This window comes from Schistocerca americana, chromosome 1, assembly GCF_021461395.2.
Source record: "Schistocerca americana isolate TAMUIC-IGC-003095 chromosome 1, iqSchAmer2.1, whole genome shotgun sequence".
Lineage (NCBI taxonomy): Eukaryota > Metazoa > Arthropoda > Insecta > Orthoptera > Acrididae > Schistocerca > Schistocerca americana.
In genome coordinates, this window is record NC_060119.1 from 347,763,425 (window position 1) to 347,785,246 (window position 21,822).

General features: G+C 40.1%; 1 protein-coding gene across 3 annotated transcripts in view; it reads right to left on the reverse strand.

Annotated features, from left to right (window-relative positions):
• LOC124599481 (probable E3 ubiquitin-protein ligase MGRN1) overlaps positions 1-21,822 on the reverse strand; it is a 168,909-nt gene that overhangs the window by 94,151 nt on the left and 52,936 nt on the right. For all 3 annotated transcript variants that reach the window (XM_047136081.1, XM_047136083.1, XM_047136082.1), the window contains exon 10: positions 12,827-12,997. In XM_047136081.1, coding sequence (XP_046992037.1) covers positions 12,827-12,997 — 171 coding nt within the window. The remainder of the gene's footprint in view (positions 1-12,826; positions 12,998-21,822) is intronic.

Below are 21,822 nucleotides of genomic sequence, written 5' to 3' on the forward strand. Positions count from 1 at the left end.
AATTGCTTTTGCAACCAAAAGTTTAAATAAACATGAACTAACTTATACAGCAACCGATAACAGTTATTGGCTATTGTGTGGGGGAAAAAAAAAAAAAAAAAATTGCACTTAAAAGTCTGGGGACAAAGTTCATTAACTGTAACAAACATCAAGCACAAGCACTTCTTATGGAAAGCCAATTGCTGCACAGTAGATCAATGTGATGGGCTTTATTCTTACAAGATTTCATACAGAGGTAAACTATATAAAAGGGTCACAAAACAAGACTCGTTAGTAATAAATGAAATTAAGGGGACAAATGGATCAGGAATTGTTTTTGCTATAAATTTTCTATTGATTAGTTTCACTAACAATGGAGTAAGGAAGTTAGCTTCAAAAGCAAAACATGACCTCCATACAGATAACTATTTTGGGGAAAAACTACAGTTATGTGAGTGAGCTTTGTTTCCTTCTAATGAAAAGCACTTGTGGATTATATAAGAAGATGCCTTATTTTGGGAATCAAATGAAAATTCAGTACACTAGAAACTGTGCATCTCCCACTTAAAGCTTATGACCATTTTGACGTTCATAAATGGATTACACATATGAACAATTCTTACTACCTTAAAAATCTAAGTAGGAAGATTACAAGTGTGATAAGAACATGTGAAGCAAGTCAAAAGATAAAGGAAGACGACAGTTATGTGTTACATCAATTATATCCAATTATACCGAAGGCATTACATCACCTATCCGTCAAAAGGTAGAGGTTGGGGGCTACTTATATTCTTGTATTAATGGAATGTTGGTCAAACTACATAAAACTTTACCCTATAAAATACAGCTGCTGTTATAAACTGTTTGAGAGTTTATTTTATAGAAATAGGCAAAATTAAGAGGGTGTTAAAAGATAATGAATCACAGTATGCTAGTAATAATGTCAAGGAATTCATGGCTTGGGAAGCCATTAGGCATACAATCATTTCAAAACATTATCCACAATCAGACCCCTGTGAGAGCATTAGGTCGACCCACAGAATGGTAACCTATATCATGTTAGGGAGTTAGATTTTGAGAGAAACATTAGCATTGTAAGGATTGTAAATAGGAAATAGGGAGATTACGTTGAACATATTGCTCAATGAAACACACTACATGAGCACAGTTGATTCAGAAATTTCAGGTAATCTTGAATGAATTACCAAATTTGTCTATGGTAGAAATAATTAACAGGATATTTGTTGAGGAACCACTATTAATGAACCAAGACATAAAACCTGACAACGTACAGAATCTTGTGCAAGAACATCAGAGCAAGCAGACAGAACTCTGGAGTGCAAAAACATTACAGAGGGGCAATTATGCCTGTATTTGACATTGATGACCTGGTATTAGTCAGGGAGTATCATCCTAATTCCAACTCGAAAAAGGAAACCAGCAAGTTCTTCCCACATTACAATGGACCATATAAAATAATTGGCACAACCCATCGTAAAGCTTTGTTTCTCCTAGATCCCAGAAGGGTCAAGAGAAATGTTTATATAATATTGATATGGTAAAAAGATTTAAACCCTCAGGGGACTCTGCAAATTACGCAGGTTCAATAGGTTGATGACTGCCAGGTTCCGAGTACACATCTCATTTTCCCTTTTGCACTTTTCTTTATTCTTGCCTTGTCTATCATCCATGAATAAACTTCCCTTCCACTATACTACACTGGGAAGATAAACCATACATAACGTGCAGAGAATTAGAATCACAAAAGTGATTATTCTGTCAAAGACTATTACACACAATCACAAAAGTAAAATTTCATTAATTAGTGAGTAAACATTATTTATTTTATTATCTATCTTTGATTACAAATAGCTAGTAATTTATTGGTGTTTACAATGTAATAAGTTAATTCATGCCGCAGTCATCAAGTGGAGCATCAAGTTCATTGTGAAAATGAGGAATTAAATTACTTTCATGCAGTTAAATACTACATGATGGGTCAATAAATACAGAGCCCTGAAAATAATTTTATGAGAAAATGACTTGACTAGGTTCTTGAATGGAAACTTAGTAAATGGCATAAGATATTTTATAATAATATAACATAGGCTGCAGTAGGCACTGGGAGATGATGAAGGTTGCACAGGATAGAGTAGCATGGAGAGCTGAATCAAACCAGTCTCAGGACTGAAGACCACAACAACAACAACAACAACAACAACAACAACATAACATAATATCATATAATATAATTATAATATTTTATAACAAATAAATTTGATAATTTTCATTTCCTGTTACAGATATTATTATTGGGTTTGTAACCATTTTTGTGGAGGAGGTTAAGTACTGTAAGTAATCAGGTAACTCTAGCCCCCTAGATGATCTTATCTGCTGCAAAAAAATATTTATGGTGGTAAGCATACAACTACACCAACCATATTCTATTAGCACGAACATTTCTTTTTATGTTGATACTCTGTCACTAGGGGGATGTCAGGACCAATTTTGGCACCTTCATGGGTGAAGTCAGGAAGTCTCTTCTGTAGGCTATGCCAAACATCTTCATCCTCTGTCTCCTCGGCGAAGAACCTTTCAGGAAGGGAATCCTGGTGTGTGGAGATGTAGGGGAATGAGTCTCTGGGGACTGTCTCCCATCTTTTTCTAGTCCTAACACTTCTAATCATTCTTTTTCTTTCTTTCTTTCTTCTCCAACAAGACTACTGGCTCTATTATACCTCTGACCATATTCAACATTTCTATGGCAGAAACCCTTCTCAGTTCCGTTTCACTTTCTGTGCTTACATGAATGCATAAGGAATAAAACACACACACACACACACACACACACACACACACACACACACACACACACTCCATAGTAGCTCAAATTACACCCATTCACATCTTTAGGTACCATTCTAGGATTTTTAAGGCATCAAAGGCATGAAAATTGCAATAAATCATATCAATGTAATGTTTGGCATGTCAGCAATGTCAACGGGGAAACGGAAGGGAATTACACCCATTCCCTAAATTTAGTTATTACATGTTAACATCCAGGCAAAATGGTTGCAATTGGTCAAGGAGTACAATGAGAATGTGACAAAAGCGGAAAATTAACATAAAATGGTACGACTATCCACCCAGAACATTAACAGAGCAACATTGGTAGGAGCCTTCCTAGTACAAAAGAGAGAGGACAATGTCGGTTCTAAATAGGTTCAATTGATCAGGTGAAGTCATACCTACAAGGAGAAATTTCTTCAAATTATGTAAATACGGAAGGAAAAGGATACAATTTTTTTTTAATTGGCATAGTGTGCCTCATATAAATTGTATGTTGGATCAAAGGGTTAGTTGGACACAGGAAAGGGAGGACCTATATCGAAGTTAGGTGGACTCATAAAAGAGATGTTAAGGAGGTAGATTTTGAGAGAAACACTATCGACTGATCCACAAATGATGGTGGTTTGCACAGCTCGAGACGAAGACAGGGATCGCATTGGTGCTGATTCCAGCGACAGTTGTGGTAAGTGCGTACAAGTGTGTTGCACGTGAAGAATGATGTGTATACTGAAAATTACGTCTCTTGCTTGCTAGTGCAGAATTTGTCACTTACTGCGACCATCAGCCATGACAGCTCACAACAAATGGATTAAACTTTCACTAAACAACTCACTATAGTCACGTTTAATGCTCACATTGGCTACGACATTCCCAGCAGAGTGCTGAGAACAGTACTGAATGCTTATTGGTTGTCAGAGAATGCATGACATAGGTGCACAGAACACGCCTAAACTCAACTTCTGTCATTCATGACTCCAGCTATAGCACTTTAAGGATTGTAAATGGTTGAGAAGTACCATCCTATGGAAGAAGGACTCTAACAAGTTCTTACTGGAATAAGGAACAGCAGTGAATTTCGTTTGCCATTTGGGAAGAGTTCTCGGAACTAGTACAGTATTGGGTGAATTACCTTTATAGTGAAAGAAATGTGTCCATGTCTGCACGAACATAAAAAGCAAGTGTCAGCACTTTGCTACTGATAAAATGGGCTTATGACTCCCTCAGAGCACGTATCTGCCCAGATACAATGGAGCAAGCCTCGTTTAAAAGAAGTAGACATTGCTTATGCAATACGTCAGTGATTAACTCATTAAACATAAAAATGCAACACAGATAATTCTATATGCGGTACAAAACTAAAAATAAGATTTTTTTTCTCATGTGTGTTCTCTCGTATACTGCAATGTTATTGATGGAACAATTACTTAACAAGTGGAAATGGAACCGATTAACTGTTTACATACATAAGGTGAATGATTAATCTTATCATAATTTGTAAAGTAAAGTTGAGATTTTACACAAATAATTAACAATAAGTTCTAAATAAAAATAAGTAAAACTTATAAAAGAAACACTGAAATTAATAGAGGTTAAAATAAGGTTAATCACATAAATGCACTCTGTAGAGCAAATCATCAAACTGGAGAGAGGAATAGAGATTAGCAGGAATTGCTAACTGAAAGGAGATCTTAGCTCTTGTTTCTTTTTCTTATACTGTAATGTAAGTTTTTTTTTCTTCTCAGTTGAAAATATGTAAGGATTACTAGAAAAAAGTGCTAACATTTATTTATTATATTAAGCAGCATGAAAAGAATCAAAAAGTTGTTAAGAGTTATTTTAAGAAAGTAACTTTCATGACCTCTTACATCTCAATGGGGGGATATGAGAAATAACATATCATTTTACAGAAAATGATGGATAACACCCCTGGCCCTCATAAACAATGAAAGATGTTAGTGACATTTAATAAACATTTTTATTAGTAGATAAGTTTCAGGTGGCATATTGTTGGCGAAACGGTTTATTATAATGTGTAGGTAATGCAAAGTATATCGACACAGCATTTCTGGAAGGCAGGACGACGAGTTTAGCAGCCTGTTGTGGGCACAATGGACATGTGTTGCAGCCATGGAAGAACAGCACTCACAATACAATAGTGACTGAAGTTTTGAACACTAAGAAATGAGAAGGAGCAATCTGTCTGTACTTTAAAGAAAATTTTTACTGCAAAAATCAAGTTCAAAACTATTTTTTATTGACCAGTGCTGTGCTGCACTTCAGTCATCATGTCAATGTAAAAATTTGTGTTAATATGCACATTCACTATATATTGTGGATTTTAACAACTGACAAGTGTCAAAGGAACGCTACATATATAGACATACTTGCGAGAAACTTGATTGTAATTTTATTTTTGACAAACCTGTGTGCTATGTGCAGCCACATCTGTGTGCTCTGTGCAACATGCTGCCTCCAAAAATGTTAACATGGCATGAGTAATTAACGCACAATGGAACTTATATACAACCAAAAGAGTTTTTGAAGATCTGAAGATAATAGTATTACCTGTTGAAACTGATCAATAAAAAATAATTTTGAGCTCAATCCTGGCTATAAAAAATTTCTTTAAAAAACAATAGCGATGTTACAGAAATAAAAACACAATAAGATTTACAACCATCATTCTATCTTACATTCTTGGTTATTTTGCTTGTCAAAAAGTATTCTCATTGTACAAGACATCTCTTGCAACAATTAGTGATATGATTGTAATATACATATCTGATGGCTATTAGCTAATTATGTAAAGAAGCTTATACAGATTGGTGCTGAAAGAAGAAATATTGTTGGTCAATACATAAAATCAGAGATTATTCCAGGTTTCTTCCAGCCTCTAGCACCGAAGACACTGCAAAGGAAAAGTAGTCCACTAACATGTGCAGAAGCATGGTTATCCTGATTTTACTATGAGGGGGAGTAAAACCAATATAAATAAATTACACTCCATTTTGGCTCACCTCTCCAACCTCTACCTGCTAGTACAGTAACATCTCTCTCTCTCTCTCTCTCTCTCTCTCTCTCTCTCTCTCTCTCTCTCTCTCTCTCCCTCTCCCCCCCCCCCCCCCCCTTTTTGCCTCAAAGGTCTTCTCAAGTTCCTTGTATCTGACAATGGACCACAGTTCACATAAGCCAGTTTTCAAGAGTTTTGTACCGACAATGGCGTTTCACCCTCGGTCTAATGGCGAAGCTGATTGATATGCTTGAATGTTCAAAAGTTACATGGAGAAACTCTTTCCCTTCCACACAAGGGAGCAAATCTAAAAGTTTTCTTTCTTTGTATCACTCCTTGCTGCATGATGGGAAATCGTCAGCAGAATTATTACATGGTCATCATCACTGTACCCTGTTGCATCTCATGTGGCCACTATGGAAACAGTTCATTCTTCCAAGCCAGACAAAGTACTGACTGCAGAACACAGTTTTCTTCAAAGGTTTTGGCAAGGGACAGTGTTGGAAGCATGGTGTCATCACACGAGTATCAGATTGTTCATCTTATGTCATACAATGTTCTTCTAGGCTGCACCAGTGTCACCCTAATCTACATCTACATCTATACTCCGCGAGCCACCTTACGGTGTGTGGCGGAGGGTACTTATTGTACCACTATCTGATCCCCCCTTCCCTGTTCCATTCACGAATTGTGCGTGGGAAGAACGACTGCTTGTAAGTCTCCGTATTTGCTCTAATTTCTCGGATCTTTTCGTTGTGATCATTACGCGAGATATATGTGGGCGGTAGTAATATGTTGCCCATCTCTTCCCGGAATGTGCTCTCTCGTAATTTCGATAATAAACCTCTCCGTATTGCGTAACGCCTTTCTTGAAGTGTCCGCCACTGGAGCTTGTTCAGCATCTCCGTAACGCTCTCGCGCTGACTAAATGTCTCCATGACGAATCGCGCTGCTTTTCGCTGGATCATGTCTATCTCTTCTATTAATCCAACCTGGTAAGGGTCCCATACTGATGAGCAATACTCAAGAATCGGACGAACAAGCGTTTTGTAAGCTACTTCTTTCGTCGATGAGTCACATTTTCTTAGAATTCTTCCTATGAATCTCAACTTGGCGCCTGCTTTTCCCACTATTTGTTTTATGTGATCATTCCACTTCAGATCGCTCCGGATAGTAACTCCTAAGTATTTTACGGTCGTTACCGCTTCCAATGATTTACCACCTATGGCATAATCGTACTGGAATGGATTTCTGCCCCTATGTATGCGCATTATATTACATTTATCTACGTTTAGGGAAAGCTGCCAGCTGTCGCACCATGCATTAATCCTCTGCAGGTCCTCCTGGAGTACGTACGAGTCTTCTGATGTTGCTACTTTCTTGTAGACAACCGTGTCATCTGCAAATAGCCTCACGGAGCTACCGATGTTGTCAACTAAGTCATTTATGTATATTGTAAACAATAAAGGTCCTATCACGCTTCCCTGCGGTACTCCCGAAATTACCTCTACATCTGCAGATTTTGAACCGTTAAGAATGACATGTTGTGTTCTTTCTTCTAGGAAATCCTGAATCCAATCACAAACCTGGTCCGATATTCCGTAAGCTCGTATTTTTTTCACTAAACGTAAGTGCGGAACCGTATCAAATGCCTTCCTGAAGTCCAGGAATACGGCATCAATCTGCTCGCCAGTGTCTACGGCACTGTGAATTTCTTGGGCAAATAGGGCGAGCTGAGTTTCACATGATCTCTGTTTGCGGAATCCATGTTGGTTATGATGAAGGAGATTTGTATTATCTAAGAACGTCATAATACGAGAACACAAAACATGTTCCATTATTCTACAACAGATTGACGTAAGCGAAATAGGCCTATAATTATTCGCATCTGATTTATGACCCTTCTTGAAAATGGGAACGACCTGCGCTTTCTTCCAGTCGCTAGGTACTTTACGTTCTTCCAGCGATCTACGATAAATTGCTGATAGAAAGGGGGCAAGTTCTTTAGCATAATCACTGTAGAATCTTAAGGGTATCTCGTCTGGTCCGGATGCTTTTCCGCTACTAAGTGATAGCAGTTGTTTTTCAATTCCGATATCGTTTATTTCAATATTTTCCATTTTGGCGTCCGTGCGACGGCTGAAGTCAGGGACCGTGTTACGATTTTCCGCAGTGAAACAGTTTCGGAACACTGAATTCAGTATTTCTGCCTTTCTTCGGTCGTCCTCTGTTTCGGTGCCATCGTGGTCAACGAGTGACTGAATAGGGGATTTAGATCCGCTTACCGATTTTACATATGACCAAAACTTTTTAGGGTTCTTGTTTAGATTGTTTGCCAATGTTTTATGTTCGAATTCGTTGACTGCTTCTCTCATTGCTCTCTTTACGCTCTTTTTCGCTTCGTTCAGCTTTTCCTTATCAGCTATGATTCGACTACTCTTAAACCTATGATGAAGCTTTCTTTGTTTCCGTAGTACCTTTCGTACATGATTGTTATACCACGGTGGATCTTTCCCCTCGCTTTGGACCTTAGTCGGTACAAACTTATCTAAGGCGTACTGGACGATGTTTCTGAATTTTTTCCATTTTTGTTCCACATCCTCTTCCTCAGAAATGAACGTTTGATGGTGGTCACTCAGATATTCTGCGATTTGTGCCCTATCACTCTTGTTAAGCAAATATATTTTCCTTCCTTTCTTGGCATTTCTTATTACACTTGTAGTCATTGATGCAACCACTGACTTATGATCACTGATACCCTCTTCTACATTCACGGAGTCGAAAAGTTCCGGTCTATTTGTTGCTATGAGGTCTAAAACGTTAGCTTCACGAGTTGGTTCTCTAACTATCTGCTCGAAGTAATTCTCGGACAAGGCAGTCAGGATAATGTCACAAGAGCTCTGTCCCTGGCTCCAGTTCTGATTGTGTGACTATCCCATTCTATACCTGGTAGATTGAAGTCTCCCCCTATTACAATAGTATGATCACGAAACTTCTTCACGACGTTCTGCAGGTTCTCTCTGAGGCGCTCAACTACTACGGTTGCTGATGCAGGTGGTCTATAGAAGCATCCGACTATCATATCTGACCCACCTTTGATACTTAACTTAACCCAGATTATTTCACATTCGCATTCGCTAATAACTTCACTGGATATTATTGAATTCTTTACTGCTATAAATACTCCTCCACCATTGGCGTTTATCCTATCCTTGCGGTATATATTCCATTCTGTGTCTAGGATTTCGTTACTGTTCACTTCCGGTTTTAACCAACTTTCCGTTCCTAATATACTGTTCACTTCCGGTTTTAACCAACTTTCCGTTCCTAATACTATATGCGCACTATTTCCTTCAATAAGAGATACTAATTCAGGAACCTTGCCCTGGATACTCCTGCAGTTTACCAATATTACGTTAACTTTTCCTGTTTTTGGTCTCTGAGGACAGACGTTCTTTATCAACGATGATAATGTCCTCTCTGGTAAGCCGTCAGGTATTTTATCGTTTCGCCCAAGGGGGGGTCCCTCTAACCTAAAAAAACCCCGTGTGCACGCCACACGTACTCTGCTACCCTAGTAGCTGCTTCCGGCGTGTAGTGCACGCCTGACCTGTCTAGGGGGGCCCTACAGTTCTCCACCCAATAACGGAGGTCGATGAATTTGCAACCATTATAGTCGCAGAGTCGTCTGAGCCTCTGGTTTAGACCCTCCACACGGCTCCAAACCAGAGGACCGCGATCGACTCTGGGCACTATGCTGCAGATATTAAGCTCAGCTTGCACTCCGCGTGCGATGCTGGTTGTCTTCACCAAATCAGCCAGCCGCCGGAAGGAACCAAGGATGGCCTCAGAACCCAAGCGGCAGGCGTCATTCGTTCTGACATGTGCTACTATCTGCAGCCGGTCACACCCAGTGCGTTCAATAGCTGCCGGAAGGGCCTCCTCCACATTACGGACGAGACCCCCGGCAAGCACACCGAGTGCACACTGGCATTCTTCCCCGACCTACCCGCTATTTTCCTGAGGGGCTCCATAACCCGCCTAACGTTGGAGCTCCCTATAACTAATAGGCCCGCCCTCTGTGACTGTCGGGACCTTGCCGGAGAATCGGCCACTGGCCCAACAGGCGAGGCATCCTGTGGTGGCTCGGAAACGATGTCATCACCACTAGGAAGCACCCCGTACCTGTTGGAAAGGGGTAAGGCAGCTGCCACGCGGCCAGATCCCACCTTTGCCTTTCGGCCAGGCACGCGCGAGCCCACCACTGTCCGCCATTCACCCTGGAGTGATGGCTGACCGGTAAGATGCTCACTGCCGGAAGACGCAGCGACATCAGGGGTTCCATGTGATTCCAAGGCCACCGAAGTAGGCATAGGTCTCACCACAGTTGCCCCAACGCCACTACGAGCCGACGCCTGCGCCTCGAGCTCGATGAGCCTAACAGACAAAGCCTCCACCTGCCCCCGAAAAGTGGCCAATTCTCCTTACGTCCGCTCACAACAACCACAGTCCCTACACATGACTATGTTTACCCTACTCTATACGGTGACAAATTCCCAAGATAATCTTCTGATGAGCTACTCTGATAATCAAGAAACACTCACTGAAATACGAGACGCGAAAACTACGCTAGGTTTTCCCAGAAAAACTATTTAAAAGCTAAGCGCAGCAAATAAGTACAAAAACGCTTTATACAAACAGTACTCGCTGCTGCTGGTGCTCTCGCTCTGGCTGTCACAATTATGATTCTGCGACAATCTACTTGTCCACAGAGACAGCACACCACTGGAGTCCGCAATAACAATCATCTCTGCTGTCCAGTGTGATGCCAATGGAGCCGCCGTTGTCAGTTTGCCGCAGCTGCTGCAGCTGACGTCAGCGGAGGCAGTGCATCCAGATAGCCATTAAGACACTCCTGGATTCAGACTGCTGTTCTTCCAACCACAGAGTCTGCCTCTCTGGATGCTAGTGTGTACCCTGTGACCGGTTTTTTGGCTGGTGTTCCTGGTCACTCACAGGTGGATATCGGGGTTGCAGACAGGGAGCTGCCATTGGTCATCACTACTGTCCCTGTCTCCTCATCAATGTGCACATTCAGGCCTCCCCCCCCCCCCCCCCCCGTCTCCCTCCCTCGCATTGTCATGTGACCCAGGACTACATGATGATAGTACAAGGTATGGGGGAGGGGGAGCAAGGTGTTGTAAGAAAAGTAGAAAAGTGAGGTCCCATGTTAAAGTTGGTACCCCACAACAGAACACAGTCACTGTCGGGCACAGCCACGAATGCAAGACGTTGACAAAGACAAGCCCTCATGAGTTTCCCTATGTTGCTGCTGCTGCTGCAAGTCTGCACAACTCGGTTCACTCTCTGACAGCCTACTCTGGCATCACTGTAGTTCAGATCTGGCAGCAAGCTAGTGTCATTAGCCAGAGCCGAGTACCAAAGTTCATAGTTACATGAAAGCGACAGTTGGCTGACATTCAGTACAAGACAAAAACTGTCACGATGTTACATTACAGAATTCTACAGTACAATAACAGTTATCACTGTGTTCTGTGATCGTAATGTATATCGTCCATCTTATGGACACAGGTTTCTACTAAAGATAAGTACGTAGTAAAGGACAGATTACTACTTACCGTAAAGAAGACACGTCAAGTTGCAGACAGGTACAATTAAAAGACACCCACATATAGCTTTCGGCCACCACCTTCGTCAGTAAAGCGAGGACACACATACAACATTCACAGTGTGCGTGCACACATGTGCGCGACCACACACACACAAAAAAGCAAGCACACCTCCCACACACATGGCCGCCAACTCCAGCATCTTGGGCCGGAATGCGAGATGACGTTGGATGCAAGCAGCAAACTCCACAAGACAGCGTCCGTCTCTCTTCCCCCACCTGTACACTACTATCCCTTCCCCACCTCCTCCAGATAGCTGACTGCATATCATGCGACATTGCTTTCTGGCCTGAGATGCTGGAGTTTGCAGTCGTGTGTGCATTAAGGTGTGCTTGGTTTTAGTGTGTGTGTGTGTGTGTGTGTGTGTGTGTGTGTGTGTGTGTGTGTGTCGTGCCTGTCTGCAACTTGACGTATATTCTTTACGGTAAGTAGCAGCATATCTTTTTCTACATTGTTGATATTCCTACCTGGAGTTTCCTGTGTCTCAAAGATAAGTATTCTGTATTAAAGGATTTTCCTGGAACTGAACTAATATTCTACATATGTTGTAACCACCACTGGACCTCCTCCAGAAGTGAAACCTACAGAACTGTTGTTTTAGGCTTGCTATGAAATATTTAAAAATGTTTTCTAAATATATAAAAACTATAAATGTTCAAAAAGACAAAACTGCGTGTCTGCTGTTCTAAATGTTTGTCAGTCCACCTCCAATTGTTCCATCTGCAGGAATAGGTAAGTATATGCTCCTCATTTGTATCAATTACGTTAATGAAAAATAACTGTTAACAGAAAGCACAACTCCATAATAAAAAAAAAATGCAAATCAAAATGATCTAAATCAGTTCTCTCATTATTACATTGCAACTTTACATTTTACATGCTTGCCATTTTTAATTTCTATTTGAAACTTTAATCCTTTAAATATTTCAATTATGAGACTGCATGTAATACAAAAATTAGCTATGCTTTTCAGATAACGTTTGGAGTGCACATAAGGGTACCCTGTTCTAAATCTAATGGAACTTGTGATGACCTCAGTGGTCCCTGAACCTCATCTAATAGCCACTTATGTTTGCTGTTATGGAATAGGTATTTGATTTAATTGTTTTATTAGTGGCAGTAATATAATGTAAGGGCAGAGTCAAACAAGAGAGGAATATGTGGTTCTTAGCATAAATTATCAATCAAAAACACATCTGGAATGTAGATACTTAATACATATTCTAAAATTCTTACAACAGCCCAAAAAGTAAACATTAAGTCTACACTTTAGATTTAAAAGAACAGAAGCACTTACTTCCTCAGTTTGATCCACTGTCTTTTCATTAACCAGTCTGACTGTGTCACGAGGTCTTGTAGAGTTCTTTTCTCTACTGTGAGGACGCACACTGTGCCGGACAAGAAGTGGTGATTTCGATTGTTCTTTGTGATTTTCATCCTCTCTGGCTAGCAAGACTGACATACGGAACTATACAAGAAAATAGTTATAATCAATGAGAGTAATGATTTATTGTCTATTAATGAAACAAAAATTAATTTGCTTGGAACAGTAATAAAATTAAGCACTCTTACTTTACATATCACCATACTACTTCTCTGAATTAGCTGGATTTTGTCTTGGAACATTTTCCTTGACTAGAAAGTTGCCTTTTCTCTTTTCAAAAGATACATTTGCTTTTTTTTTTCTAACAATGTCCTAAGCAATTACAGGCAGTAAGATAATTATTTTACCTACTTGAGATTAAGGTTATATCACAAAAAAAAGCCAACTGACTGAAAAGGTCACATCAAAGAACCTGAGAGTGTTGCAGCTACCATTTTTCCGTTGTTAGACAGGAATTAAAGTGAGTATTTATATAGTGGGAATCCTACCACAAATAAATTTGTAGAATTTTGTCTGGCAGGTTTCTAAATACATTAAAGCACTTGGTGATTTCCCAATATCACACGAAGCTGCAGGTGATAAAAATAAGATTCTGACTAAATCCTTTTTTGAATATCATTGGAGAAGAAACAATACCGCATAAGTAGCAAAACACGAATTTTAAAGGGGACACACAAAACAGTCTAGAATACCTGATATATTTCATAAGGACACAAAATCTCTGTTGATGCACTATAATGATATTCTAGGTTGTAACACAAAGTGACACACAATATTATTTCACGGGGTATTTGTTTGCCCGTCTCCTGTACAACTTACCGCATTTATGTTGCTTTTGGTGCTGAAAAAGTGGTAACAACATCAGTTTGGAAAGACGTCACAGAAAGAATTTCAAATATACACACGGTTCACACAGGTCTGACAATTTCTGCAGATTTCTTCAAGGAAAAAACTGCCTAACAAAGAACTACACTGCACTGTCACTCCTGAAACAGTAACATCCAAGATGACAATCATTCATATGGAATGTAGTCATAATAGTAATGACAATCCTTAAGAACAATGACTTTAATTTGTAAATGATCCCATTTGTCTTTCTTGATTTTCAGTTTTTCTTTGTATAGTTTTGGGAAGCAAAATTCTCCAGAAATTTTTCTCTAACATCTTGGTATTTCTTGACCCACTTTGTCGAAAGTGGACTTGTAGCAAATAATAGCATTTGGACGGTACTGTATTGCCCTAAGGTCTGTAACTGTTGGCTCATTCTTTGCATCTCTTCCAGGCCTAAATGAGACATACAACCACAAACTTTTTTCTCCACAGTTAGTGAAAAAGGAGTAAAAGACTTCATAAGGTCGTGGTTTTCTTCTTGCCTCTTTGGATATCAAGGCATATTGGCTAGGAAGTGTAACTTCATGTCCTTTGAGCTTGCACTCAATGGAACTGTTCCATCTGAGTAGGACCTTTTTCCAAAAATTTTTGTGTAATAAATACTCCAGAATCAATTACTAACCTTAAAAGGACATTTAATGAAATCACGTTTCTACTCTGAAATGTGCAAACGTCAGAATATAGAATGTATGGGAGAAGATTTTCCTTAATCGTTTTGAACAGTACATCCATGATACATGGGGTACAACTTGATCCAACCAATTCACCTTGTTTTTCATCAAACCAGTGACACATGACATCATGATTTTCTAAATTATACAGTGTATAGTTATGGACAGCCAATTTTGTTTTATAATAAACTCACTTGCCTGTAAAAGTGGTACTACTTTCACAGCCTGTAAGCCCATGGTGACCGTTCAAGGCCTGGGCAGCTTTCTTACCTTGCCTGCTTTTTCCATTGTATGGCTGCTTCCATGAGTCTTCACTTTCTTGGGGGAAAATAAGTTACGGTTACCCTCACCAAAAATCAAATTAGAAGTAGCATAACTTAGCAATGAAACCCGTTTCTTACTACATTTTTCCGTGTAGAGTCTATACAGCTGTTCTTTGCTTTGTATCTGAATCAGGGCTCATCTTTTGTGTGGAATTATCCAGCCAGTATTTCACTGTCCATTCTTTAAAGCCAAGAGTATTGAGAAACTTTTTTTTGTTTTCCTGTATCATTCCTCACATAATAAACCAGCCTGCCAATTCTCTTGGATCCATCAGTGATCTTCCCTGACTGTTTAGTTGGAATTATGTCCACAAAATTGATTACATAAATCTTCCTCTGATTCCATGACATCACTTCCCAGAAAGTGTTAAAAATTGCCTATCTGTCACCAGCAGAAATTTGATGACACTTCCTTTGAACAGATTTCTGACACTTCTTTGAAGTACACATCGGGCCCTGACACTTCTTTGAAGTACACATCGGGCCTAAGTTTCATGGCTCTCTTGGACTATTACGAGTAATTTCGACACTTCGACTTCTTTATATCCAAAATATGATTGTCCACATATTCTCAGAGTACTGTTGGCATTTTTCTTTCAGACTTCAGGGCAGGCTTTAGATTTCCTTTTCCTGTCACTGCTTGAGTCACCACAACATTCTCGGACTCTACTTTCAACATCCTTGTTTCCGTCAACTTCTGGTAAGTTATATGAAAATGTCTGGTAAAAAATCAATCACATGGCAATAAATGTGAAAAAGTACTATTGTCTGCAGTAGCAACTGTTACTGCTTTATAATTCTAACCATTCTTGGACACAGTCAGCGAAGTTTATATACAACAAATATCTGTAAATCAACTTCAGAAGACCAAAGTTGAATTTCAAATTCATGTCTTTATGATAACAATGATTACAATATCATTAATATCACTAACAGTCTCAATAAAAATTACCTGTGTCATTAGATGGCTGAGGAAAAGTGACTGAGAACCCACATATGAAATTAATTCTTCTTCTGTGCATGTGACTTCACTGTTACTACTATTATCACCTGATGTTCATTCTGGATTTACATCAGAACATATAATAAAGCGGGTATTCAAAACATCTTTAGCAGAAAGGACTGAAGCGCACAATAAGTGAAGTGTAGCATTACAACATAGCAGCTGTGGTAGTGGTACTAATAAATTTTAGAGTTTTAGAAGACTGCTGTTAATGTGAGGTAAATAACAAAACAATTTTCTTACCACTGTCAATCACTCACAAGAAGGGTTCTTCGCTTTCATGTGCTAAGTTCAGCTGAAAAACTATTTTTTCCTCAGAGAAGGGATCATCTTGCAAAATGCTGTCCATTTTCATTAATTGAAGATAGTACCAAGGAACCACTTTCAAAGACTGGAAGATACACTGTAAGCAATAACAATGTGCTGTGGCTGTGTGCGCTTTTGAATTTACATGGTATTGTTTACTACATCCAAAACAATCTAGTTGTGCAGTACTTCATTCTTTTGCACTTACGCAATATTTCCATCTATTTTTTCACTGTGCCACATGCACAGTATTGTTTTAGTTAATTTTATTTGTCGATAATTAAAAAAAAACTGGCATTATAGTGGTAAGAGCAGATGCGCTGAAGTCAAGGATATCACCTGACTGAAAGATGCAAAATCAACAATCTGTCAGGGATGGGGTATTCTTTCTTCCCTAACGATATGTATTCCATTTGAAACAGTACCAAACTCACCTCTTTTTGATTATCTTTAGTTACTTTATGTAATTTTTGTATTGCACAGTTTAGCTAAAATTGTTCACTTGCATTTTCTTCTTCTCATCTTTTTTCCAAATGTTCACACAGTTAGACATCAAAATTCTCTCAAAATCATCTAACAATAAAAAACAACACCAAACAAATAAATTATACCACATTGTTGCTGTTGTTGTCTTCAGTCCTGAGACTGGTTTGATGCAGCTCTCCATGCTACTCTATCCGGTGCAAGCTACTTCATCTCCCAGTACCTACTGCAACCTACATCCTTCTGAATCTCCTTAATGTATTCATCTCCTGGTCTCCCTCTACGATTTTTACCCTCCACGCTGCCCTCCACTGCTCAATTTGTGATACCTTGATGCCTCAGAACATGTCCTACCAACCGGTCCCTTCTTCTTGTCAAGTTGTGCCACAAACTCCTCTTCTCCCCAATTCTATTCAATACCTCCTCATTAGTTGTGTGATCTACCCATCTAATCTTCAGCATTCTTCTGTAGCACCACACTTCGAAAGCTTCTATTCTCTTCTAGTCTAAACTATTTATCGTCCATGTTTCACTTCCATACATGGCTACACTCCATACAAATACTTTCAGAAACGACTTCCTGACACTTAAATCTATACTTGATGTTAACAAATTTCTCTTCTTCAGAAACACTCTCCTTCCCATTGCCAGTCTACATTTTATATCCTCTCTACTTCGACCAACATCAGTTATTTTGCTCCCCAAATAGCAAAACTCCTTTACTACTTTAAGTGTCTCATTTCCTAATCTAATACCCTCAGCATCACCCGACTTAATTCGACTACATTCCATTATCCTCGTTTTGCTTTTGTTGATGTTCATCCTATATCCTCCTGTCAAGACACTATCCATTCCGTTCAGCTGCTCTTCCAAGTCCTTTGCTGTCTCTGACAGAATTACAATGTCATCGGCGAACCTCAAAGTTTTTATTTCTTCTCCATGAATTTTAATACCTACTCCGAATTCTGTTACCCAAGGATTTCTACTAGCCCTCGTCTTTTTACCTACTTGATCCTCTGCTGCCTTCACTATTTCATCCCTCAAAGCTACCCATTCTTCTTCTACTGTATTTCTTTCCCCCATTCCTGCCATTTGTTCCCTTACGCTCTCCCTGAAACTCTGTACAACCTCTGGTTCTTTCAGTTTATCCAGGTCCCATCTCCTTAAATTCCCAACTTTTTGCAGTTTCTTCAGTTTTAATCTACAGGTCACAACCAATAGATTGTGGCCAGTGTCCACATCTGCCCCTGGAAATGTCTTACAATTTAAAACCTGGTGCCTAAATCTCTGTCTTACCATTATATAATCTATCTGAAATCTGTCAGTATCTCCAGGCTTCTTCCATGTGTAAAACCTTCCTTTATGATTCTTGAACCAAGTGTTAGCTATGATTAAGTTGTGCTCAGTGCAAAATTCTACCAGGCGGCTTCCTCTTTCATTTCTTAGCCCCAATCCACATTCACCTACTACGTTTCCTTCTCTCCCTTTTCCTACTACCGAATTCCAGTCACCCATGACTATTAAATTTTCGTCTCCCTTCACAATCTGAATAATTTCTTTTATTTCATCATACATTTCTTCAATTTCTTCGTCATCTACAGAGCTAGTTGGCATATAAACTTGTACTACTGTAGTAGGCATGGGCTTCGTGTCTATCTTGGCCACAATAATGCATTCCCTATGCTGTTTGTAGTAGCTTACCCGCACTCCTATTTTTTTTATTCATTATTAAACCTATTCCTGCATTACCCCTATTTGATTTTGTATTTATAGCCCTGTATTCGCCTGCCCAAAAGTCTTGTTCCTTCTGCCACCGAACTTCACTAATTCGCACTATATCTAAATTTAACCTATCCATTTCCCTTTTTAAATTTTCTAACCTATCTGCCCGATTAAGGTATCTGACATTCCACGCTCCAATCCATAGAACGCCAGTTTTCTTTCTCCTGATAACGAGTCCCCAGCCAGAGGTCCGAATGGGCGACTATTTTACCTCCGAAATATTTTACCCATGAGGACGCCATCATCATTAACCATACAGTAAAGCTGCATGCCCTCGGGAAAAATTACGGCTGTAGTTTCCCCTTGCTTTCAACCGTTCGCAGTAACAACACAGCAAGGCCGTTTTGGTTAGTGTTACAAGGCCAGATCAGTCAATCACCCAGACTGTTGCCCCTGCAATTACTGAAAAGGCTGCTGCCCCTCCTCAGGAACCACACGTTTGTCTGGCCTCTCAACAGATACCCCTCCGTTGTGGTTGCACCTACGGTATGGCTATCTGTATCGCTGAGGCAAGCAAGCCTCTCCACCAATGGCAAGGTCCATGGTTCATGGGATTATACCACAACCCAGGACTATTTTTTTCTTTCTTCACAATAAATGTCTTACTGAATGTACAACTCAATCTGCAGTGTCGTCGTCTCACAGCTACAGCATGAGTCATGTGATGAGGCACGCCAACATGCAAAATTAAAGTAGTGTGCAGAAAAACATATAACCAGTTGGCTAGAATGACCAATGAGCTGTGAACAGGTACAGATGGCGAAGATAACCAACTATACTACTGGCCATTAAAATTGCAACACCATGAACATGATGTACTACAGATGCGAAATTTAACTGACACGAAGAAGATGCTGTGTTATAAAAATGATTAGCTTTTCAGAGCATTCACACAAGGTTGTCGCCGGTGGCGACACCTACTACGTGCTGACATGAGGAAAGTTTCCAACCGATTTCTCATACACAAACAGCAGTTGACCGGCGTTGCCTGGTGAAACGTTGTTGTTATGCCTCGTGTAAGGAGGAGAAATGCGTACCATCACGTTTCCGACTTTGATGAAGGTCAGAGTGTAGCCTATCGCGATTGTGGTTTATTGTATCGCGATTGCAGTTTATCGTATCGTGACAATGCTGCTCACGTTGGTTGAGATCCAATGACTGTTAGCAGAATATGGAATCAGTGGGTTCAGGAGGGAAATGTAGAATGCTGTGCTGGATCCCAACGGCCTCATATCACTAGCAGTCGAGATGACAGGCATCTTATCCGCATGGCTGTAACGGATTGTGCAGCCATGTCTCGATCCCTGAGTCAACAGACGGGGACGTTTGCAAGACAACAACCATCTGCACGAACAGTTCGACGACGTTTGCAGCAGCATGGACTATCAGCTCGGAGACCATGGCTGCGGTTACCCTTGACGCTGCATCACAGACAGGAGCGCCTGTGATGGTGTACTCAATGATGAACCTGCGTGCGCAAATGGCAAAACGTCATTTTTTCGGATAAATCCAGGTTCTACTTACAGCACCATGATAGTCGCATCCTTGTTTAGCGACATTGTGGTGAACGCACATTGGAGCGCGTATTTGTCATCGCCATACTGGCATATCACCCGGCGTGATTGTATGGGGTGCTACTGGTTACACGTCTCGATCACCTCTTGTTCGCATTGACGGTACTTTGAACAGTGGACGTTACATTTCAGATGTGTTACGACCCATGGGTCTACCCTTCATTCGATCCCTGCGGTACTCTACATTTCAGCAGGATAATGCACAACAGCATGTTGCAGGTCCTGTACGAGCCTTTCTGGATACGGAAAATGTTCGACTGCTGCCTTGGCCACCACATTCTTCAGATCTCTCACCAACTGAAAACGTCTGGTCAATGGTGGCCAAGCAACTGGCTAGTCACAATACGCCAGTTACGACTCTTGATGAACTGTGGTATGTTGAAGCTGCATGGACAGCTGTACCTGTACACACCATCCAAGCTCTGTTTGACTCAATGCCCAGGCATATCAAGGCCGTTATTACGGCCAGAGGTGGTTGTTCTGGGTACTGATTTCTCAGGATCTATGCACCCAAATTGCATGAAAATGTAATCACATGTCAGTTCTAGTATAATATATTTCTCGAATGAATACCCGTTTATCATCTGCATTTCTTCTTGGTGTAGCAATTTTAATGCCCAGTAGTGTACTACATTGCAAAAGTAATCAGTAAATGACAAATAGAGTTACCTGTCAGACAAGGCATTATGAAGGTTTCAGTTTTATAAGCTGGATGGAAACAAGCACAGGCGCTGTAAAAACATGCTTACTGTTGCTGTACTGCCTCCACACTTTTGCAAGTACTGTATCTTAGCAGAAATAACTTGTGACTGCTCTCCAAACATGATCATGTACCTACAGTTAGTGCTATGTCTTCTTCTTCTGTAGTGGTCAATCCAAGGATTGGTTTGCAACAGCTACAATGGCAGCTTGTCTCCATTCTGTGCGTCTTTCAGCTTTTCTCTTCATTTCTTTATAGGTGTTACATCCCACATCTTTCACGATTTGATCCATGTACCTCAGTCGTGGTCTTCCTCTTGGTCTTTTTCCCTCGACGTACCCCTCTATGATTGTGTTCAGGAGTCCTTTATGTCTTAATAGATGGCCTGTAAATTGTACTCTTCTTTTAACAATGAAACTCCAGAAGCTTCTCTTCTCACCTGCTCTTTCCAGAACCACTTCGTTTGTGACCTTGTCGATCCATTTTATTTTGAGCATGCGTCTATAGCACCACATTTCAAAAGAATTTGGCTTCTGCTGTTCCTCTGTCCCGAGAGTCCATGTCTCACACCCATAGCATGCCACACTCCACACACATGATTCAAAAATCTTTTCCTGGTTTCAAGGCTGATGCTCTTAGATGTTAATACGTTTTTCTTCTTGTTAAAAGCAGCCTTTGCTTGAGCTATGCTACTTCTCACTTCTGCCTTGCTCCTTCCATCCCTGGTAATATTACTGCCCAGATAAGTAAATTTATCAACTTGTTCAAGCAGTTCATTGCCTACATGAACTTGGACTTTCACTTGATCTTCTTTGTCGCATGCCATTACTTTTGTTTTTGCTTTATTAATTCTCATATTATATTCTTCACCCATAACTTTATCCATTCTATTCAGTAGGACTACAAGATCTTCTTCACTTTCAGCCAGGACAGCTATATCATCGGCATATCTTATCATATCTATTCGTTGGCCATGAATTACTACACCTGTCTGTGAATTTTCCCTTACTTTTTTCAGCGTCCTCTTCAATGTATACGTTAAAGATAACAGGGGATAGTGCGCAACCTTGCTGGACACCTTTCCGTATCTGCACCTCTTCTTGTTTTGTCCGTCCACAGATAACTGCTGTCTCGTTTTTGTACAGGTTCCATATCATTTTTCTATCTTTATGGTCT